Source organism: Morone saxatilis, unplaced genomic scaffold (genome assembly GCF_004916995.1).
Source record: "Morone saxatilis isolate NCDOM2014 unplaced genomic scaffold, NCSU_SB_2.0 Contig7, whole genome shotgun sequence".
Taxonomy (NCBI): domain Eukaryota; kingdom Metazoa; phylum Chordata; class Actinopteri; family Moronidae; genus Morone; species Morone saxatilis.
In genome coordinates this window covers 22,585,043-22,592,865 of record NW_023340246.1, presented here as the reverse complement: position 1 = coordinate 22,592,865, position 7,823 = coordinate 22,585,043, and the positions used below count along the sequence as shown (strand labels likewise).

Here is a 7,823-nt window from a genome sequence, read left to right as displayed (position 1 = left end):
ACATTTGGGGAAAGTGTGGCTAGGTGGGTAAGTAGAGCAGCAAAGTCATTAATGAAGTTATTGTTTGCTTTAGGGGGGCTATGAAAGCACGTTCACTGTTAGTGTCTCTCTTCAGCATACTACATACATACAATACCATTGTTCCTACATTCCATAAAGAGGTTTTGAGTTTTGGATAAAAGACGTTTGGATGTTCTTTTGTGTCACTGTGGCTGCAACTCATGTTTATTTTCATCATCCAGTAATTAAAAAGATCTTCCTCGTCAACTAGTCGTCGCATGTTTATTAGAGTGTAGTGATATGTTCAAATTTTCCAACTGGCCTCCTTCAGACCAGCAGTCAGTGGTTGCTGATATATTCGTGCATGTGCTGCGCCAGATGCCCGACCCTAACCCTAACCCCTAATCACGGAACGGAGAGTTCACAACGTGCAACAAGCTGTAACAGCTTTAATGAAGAAAATGAACTCAGCAAATGTCAAACGGTTAGCCTTCAGAGTGCACAAATAAATCAGACGTCACCAAAGTACGAGCAATTTTATTCTCACTGGGACAAGCTGCCTTTGATTTTTAATTGTATAACAAAAAATAATTTTTTTTCCCCCATAAAAACATCAGACACAGATCACAATTTATAGAAAAGCTTCTCTGAAATCATGTAGCCCATATTACAGGTATGACGTTACCTCACCTGTGAAGAGGAAGGTGTTTGTGTGTCCGCCGATGACGATGTCGACCCCGCGGACCTTCCTGGCGATCTCCTGGTCCACGGTGAACCCGGAGTGACCCAGAGCGATGATCTTGTTCACGCCCAGCGTCTGCAGCTTGTCCACCTGCAGCTGCAGGGCGGTCACCTCGTCCTCAAATCGCAAGTGTGGTCCTGTACAGGTTAGAGAGCAACACTGTAAAAAAATACCTGTTAAACCTGCAAAAACATCCCATTTACATTTCTTTTAGCCGCAGATGTTGCTGACAGACTCTTCTGACATCTGATTTGATAAATTACGCGGACTCACTGAACACTTACCACTGTCTCTCTGATTAGCAAAGCGCAGTGTTTAACATATTCAGGAAGCAGCTTCTCATTTTGTTTTAGAAGCTCTTATTGTGGTGATTCCCTGTGGAACTGCAGTGGAACTCGATTTGGCAAATATAAGTACGGTATCGGTAGATAATATTAATAATTATTATTATATCTCCCAGAAGGAGAACAAAGTGCATCTTTTCTTATAAACAATGAGGATAAAAAAACGGTAACAAAATGATTTTTTAAAGGATTTATCTAAACTTTCTTCTGTAAGAAGAAATGAAACAAACCGAAGGAATAAGAAACTTCCTCATGATCATCATCATCATTTCACCTTTGACTCGACACGCTCAAACTTTCTTAGTTCCGACACAACACAGAAGTTGTTTTCATATCATCCTGTTTCTGTTGGCTGATACAGGAAGATAAATCCCTGACTGTAGTGAATGTTACTGATATTTAAACACAGAAACAATTGTCCTCTGTCTCTGGTTGATCTCCTCTCTCACTCTGCCTACTTTATATTCGGAACATTTCTCCTAGTTTCACACTCCAGCAGCGACTTTATCAGCCTTCATCTCCTCCATGATTAACTCAAATCTCTGTCGGTGACATTGTTTGTTTGTTGTTTGTGGTCTATCTGCTTTGCATGTAGTTGGTGGAATCATCTATTAAATTGGCATAAATCATTTTACATGAATCATTTTAATCCTATAATCTGTAACTGTTACCATTAAACAGTGTATAAACTCTGGCTCTATGTTCTATATGTAGTTGAGTTCTTACATTATCCCAAATGTTTCCAACAATGTTCAAACTCAGAGAAATCTGTAATTTTATTCACGTAACGCTGCGTTGAATACCTTAAATCCTTAATTCACTTCAACAGTACTAGTAACTCACTACTTTAAGTTAACTGTGTGAATCTCAGTTCTAACACTGCTTGCATACAATCAGATGAATTTCAGTTCTCCATTTTCATTTAAAGACCATAACCTTAACTCAAAAAGTCCCTCTAACTCTTCATGACAGCTGGACAGGAAACAGTGTATACAGTATATACTACACCAGGAAACAGAGAGATAGACTATATCAGCATGTTTACAGTGTGGAGGCCTTGAGATGAGCATGTAAATAGTGTGAGTCAGAAACGGTCCACTTACCAGGTTTGGACAGAGCAGGAGTTTCCTGTGATGTGTATCCCACCACGCCCACCCTCTCGCTGCCTACTGTCAGTATCTTATAAGGTAAGAAAGAGCTGCCAAACGTGGCGGCCAGAGTTTCATCGGGTTTGATGTTGGCGCTGAGAACAGGACACTTGATCTTCTCCATGAACGGTTTCATGAGCCCCTCCACTCCATTATCAAACTCATGATTTCCAAAAGCCTGAAAAAACAAAGGAGAGTCAAATAAAGAACTGTAGAATAACATCCAGACAGCTGCTCTGGCCAAATGTCAGATGACACACAAATTCAGACATGTTCACTAAAATAACACACACACTCAGACTACTTCCTCTAGTTTCAGCAGATGATGAATTATTTACTTGGAAAGAGAGAAAACACGTGTAAGACTTAAGTAATGTTTAAAACCCTTACAGGTCCCCACAGGGAACCCTTCATGGCAGGTTTAATAAAGCACTGTCAGAACTCAAGCAGAAACATGTTGAACTGACTATAAAGTTTTACTACAAATGAGTTTGACCTCTTCAGACCTTTTCCCTTCTTCACGCACCTTGTAGGTAAAGTTGTGCCAAAAATCCTAACTTTATATGAATATATAAAACGTTGTCGTAAAACTCTAACTACTATTTTACAATTGAAGAAGAAATGTTTCTAACCACTGTGTGGCCTTATAGTCTCAAGTTCTGGTCCTGGTGCTAGTGCTGGTTGCTCCACATCATTATGTTACAAACAAAACACTGATGTGCTAATAATTAGCTATGTTAAGCTAGCCAGCGAGCTCAATGTTATGTTCACAACATCTATGGGCTAAACAGTTGTAAGTGGTTCTTGGTTCTAGTGTGCTGGAACCAGTTTTCCTGACCAAGAGCCAAGACGAAAAGAACTGGTTCAAGATTAGGCACTGGTAGTGATGCACAATGCCGTCCAATCGACCCACACTGTACATTTCTAACAGAAAACTTTGGGGTACTTAACACTTCCGGGTTCATGTTGCTGGCAAGTTGACGTCAAACTGCCTTAATGGAGAAGTGTGGCAGCCCTGTGACTGACTGGGGACCTGTCCAGGATGTACTTCATGTGAACTGGGTACGGCTGAGTATGTTTGTCATAGTTTACTTAGTTAGTGAGTACACACACTAATTGCATCTTCCACTAAGGAGTAAGATTGTTAATGAGCTCCAGCTGCAGGAAGCTGTTTCCGGACAGAAGAAGATGGATGTTGACAGCCGACAGCCAGCAGCTCTTAAGGCACAGAAAGTGAAGCAGAACTGAATTAAAACAAGTCTGCTTATCATGTATCTCTCTCTGTCCACAGGCAGTGGGTGGAAGAGCTCTTCAGTCAGTAAATCTGATTCTTTGACTTTATTTGTCAGAAACAGATGCTCTGATGTGTCACATACACAGTGACAGTTTTCTGCTTTAGAAGAAAACATCTAGTAACTAACAGGTAGTTTGTTACCCAGTAAGCATTTGGTTGATGCTCACAGAAGACATCTATGCTTCTATATGCAGACACCCTAAAGCATACCCCTTTATGTCTGTTTTTACTCTAAATGGTTGACCATCAGTTACTAAATGGAACATCATGCTGATATGGAAGAAGACCTGAAACAGAGACTGAGACCAGAAACTCATGAGGAAACTGTTTACTAAGCTCATCAATCAACTGAGATTCGGCTCATTTCTTCCCAGGCTCAGTTCTATCAGACTTCTTTTTTGCAACCCATAGAGCTGCTCCCTGGTGGCCATTAGAATGAATGCAGACACTTCTGCATTGGCTTCACTTCACAGACCCAAAAGCTCAGTCCACTAATTATATACAGTCAAGGGTTTTAATAAAAAAGGCTTCTCAATACATTGATAAAAACTCATTAAAATGTGTGTGAAAAAGGGTTAAACATTCAGTTTTCAATCAAGTTTTGTCCAGTTTTAACCTTGACGTCTTATGACCTACAAAGCATCAAATGGATGCCTGTTGAGCATCGACAATCCTCTCCCATAGCAGAGAGAACTAAAGAAAACAGCTGTCAAAGGACAAAACACAAGCAGATGAAGTTGTTGTAATGTTTCTAGGGGGCGCTAAAGCCTGATGAACATGCCCAGGTGATTTGTCGTCAACCACTCGTCAATGATGTTGGTATATGAAGTAACAACATTGTGATTGTGTAAGTCTGATATTGGCGGGATATGTTCACATCTATGCTGATGATACACAACTTTATATTGCCCTTAAACCTGGTGAAAGCCTGATTCCTGAGACATCTTGGCAAGAACTGGACAGCTCAAAGTTCCCACATTTGACCCCCTTCCTCAACAGTTCCTCTGCAATCCAAACTTGGTTGCCTATAATCCAGCATAAAGAAGTTTTATTGAAATCTGGAGCTGATATTTACCTACAACCTATTGTTTGTATCCAGGGTAGTAAAACCCAGGTCGAAAGCTAAAATAAAACCATTTTTAACAGCTGCAGACTGGACAACTATAATCCTCTTTACTGCGTCCAAACCCAGAAACTTCTGTCCACTGAATAACTTCCTATCTGGTGCCACAATGTTGATGTAGTGTGAAATTCGATCTAGAGTCTGCACACAGGATTTTATTTCATATACTGCCCGGACTCTCTATGCTGTTTCTGTGTCTGACTTCCTGCCACTACACTTCCCATTCAATCACATTCTTGCAATTTGGTTCTTACCTTATTACAATGGTTCCACTGGTGGAACTGTAGGTTGGTTCGATAGATAGCACCAAAGTTATAAGATTCTTGAACGGAACACGTTCAAGAACCAGAACTACTTTGGTGGAAAAGGGCCTTACAAGAGTTTATTGGAAAACATTTTGTGTTTTCTGGTGGCCTCATTATTTTGTTGTATTGTTTACTCTCTTTGCTCTCTGTAAATAAAGCTTAAATTGTCTTGCTGAAACTTTTTGTTGTGTATAACATGCAGTGTATTTGCGGTGCATTTCTTTGTTTCTTAATTTGCTCGTGTACCCAGATGTTGTCAAAGTAGTGAAGATGTTTTCCTCATTTGCACTGTGTTGACCTCTCTTGGCCACCGTACTAGAGTCACTTTTACAGAATTTCAAACATCTAATTTTTGAGGATTAACTCTCCATAAAGATTTATACATTTTATAATTTATTATATAAGAGTTATATAATAATTAATAAGATTAAAGAGAGAGTGGACAGCTCATCCATTAAAAGGTCTCTCTCCGAGTTGCTGCTATTAAGCTAATTAAAAGCAACTGAGGCTTTCTGACCTGGATCAATACATTCACTGAGTGGAGTCTGATTAACCTGCTTTGACCTGAAACCTTTCTATCTTTTTTTAAAAATCATTTTAGTAACAGTAAACTGTAGATCGGACTCCTGCACGCTGTGTGTGTTATTGTACTTTATGATGTGATTACAACACTGTAGGACTGTGGTTTGTCAAGTTATTTCTTCTTTTTTATAAGAGTTATACCAAGACAGTGGGTACCAAATGACAAATACATTATTCTCTCTATCTGTGAACCTTAATGGCAGAAAACTACTGTAATGCTTGCTAATCGTAAATCCCTCCAATACTGCCTAAAATGTGGTACTGGCTATAGATAGGCTATAGTCACAATATATAAAGATGGACGACATGACAGCTCTCCAAAAGTGAAGCCAAACCCAGGACATACAAATATAATAGCAATCATAGAGGTATGACCAGGGCCGGCTCTAGCCCATTATAATGCTGTTTATTGCCCTCGGACAGAGTGTGATTTCCATAATATTTCAATTATTTGGGCGATTCTAAAATTAAGATTTTACATCTACTGTGATTTGGGCTACAATAAGTAATCAAACAGAGATTATAAAGTTGCTGTAGTTGTAAATCAACTTCTGGTACCTTCATGGATCAACAATCTAATACAACACTGACTGCATGAGGACTGTACTGTACTGGACTGTACTGTACTGTACTGTAGTGGACTGGACTGTAGTGGACTGTACTGGACTGTACTGGACTGTACTGGACTGTAGTGGACTGGACTGTAGTGGTCTGTACTGAACTGGACTGTACTGGACTGTACTGTAGTGGACTGTACTGCAGTGGACTGTACTGGACTGTACTGTACTGGACTGTACTGTACTGGACTGTACTGTAGTGGACTGTACTGTACTGTACTGGACTGTACTGTACTGTACTGTACTGGACTGTACTGGACTTCTTTATTAGTCTCACACTGTGGTGTTTCTACTTTTACTGAAGAAAAAAATCTAAACACATCATGCAATAAAGTAAACTCACCATAGCATTTAGATGTTATATTGGGAGTAGAAGAACTGTCTGTCTGCCTGTCTGCCTGTCTGTCTACAGAAATGTCCCAGCTACCTTCCCCCCAGGAGCGCAGCGCAGTAATAGTTCCTACCATGGCATCATAACGCAGTTTGTTCATGAAGTGTGCAGCCTCGGCTCCTTTGTAGTAATTGAACCAGACTGTCCCCTGGAACTGGTCTCCGGCGTCCAGCAGCAGCACGTTGCTCTGCGAGGAGCGGATCCTGTTGATCACCGTGGCTCTCCGGGCCACCCGCGCGAAAACCGAAAAGCCGCCGCCGCGCCGCCGCTGCTGCCTTGCTGGCAGCCTTCCCGGAGTGCTTGCTGGCTCTCTCGCACCCGGGCGTGTACCGTCGTTGGCTGTGGACGATACACCAGGCCACGGCCCGCCGAGGTGGCGCCAGCAACGCCAACAAGCAGGACGCGAGCGAACGGCCTCCTCTCCGGGCAGCAGCGCTGCCTCACCTTCACAAGGTTGCCGTCCTGCGCGTAAACGACAGACCTGGACGGACGGAAACCGCGCGGACGGTGGCTGCTCCTTACACACTCGCCTCTCTGAACCGACGTGTCCACTGCAGACACGACGACGACGGAAGCGTATCGATCGAGGGGCGGGGGCGGGGCCCGGGGGGGGGGGATACGGGGGAGGTAGAGTAGAGAGAGAGAGACAGAGAGGCCGCCTTCCAGATTGAAGACGGAGGAGGTTGTTATGATCTTCTCCACTTTGACCTGTTCACGACATTAATTAACAGCCTCTGTAATCGAACCTGCACTCACTGGGTGAGAGCTGTGTGGCGCATGCCTGAGCTCCTTTCAGGGCAGTCAGCAGAATTTAACAGAGTTTGACATTAAGATTGCCATTTTACACACAGGCAGCCAGAAACAGGCTCATGTGCTGTGGCTGTGGAGGTTACTATACTAAGCATTCAGTGTTCCGCTGGCAGCGGAGGAGACTGTCTGTGGGTTTCGAGCAGCAAAGCAACCGCCGACCCCAGCAGCTGGAAGAGAGCCACTGAGGGAAGAGTTCAGATGTTGAGCATCTAACCTTGTACCACGGAACAACGAGCTGGTACCTCGCTTTCCTCAACGAGACCATGCACATTCAACTCCAGCAATGAGGCAATATCATTTCAAAATGTGTTTCAGCTGTGTTAATGATTTGGTTTTAGGGTGCTGCTTGGGGGGCCCCTCTAAGAACCCTGCTGTAGAATAAACACCATGTAGCTGTCAGCAATGATGAAGCTGTGTGGGTGCAGGAAGAGCCGCTGCAGCTGCTTTCTGTCAGTGTCACGTGTAAT

At 42.6% G+C, this 7,823-nt stretch overlaps 1 protein-coding gene across 1 annotated transcript in view; it reads right to left on the bottom strand.

Annotated features, from left to right (window-relative positions):
* The window catches only part of LOC118340553 (snake venom 5'-nucleotidase-like), a gene marked incomplete at its 5' end in the record, with an annotated part of 10,937 nt that extends 4,157 nt beyond the window's left edge, over positions 1–6,780 (bottom strand). The window contains 3 exon segments of the mRNA XM_035678607.1: positions 691–879; positions 2,190–2,412; positions 6,620–6,780. Coding sequence (XP_035534500.1) covers positions 691–879; positions 2,190–2,412; positions 6,620–6,780 — 573 coding nt within the window.
* Between the last annotated feature and the right edge of the window lie 1,043 nt (positions 6,781–7,823).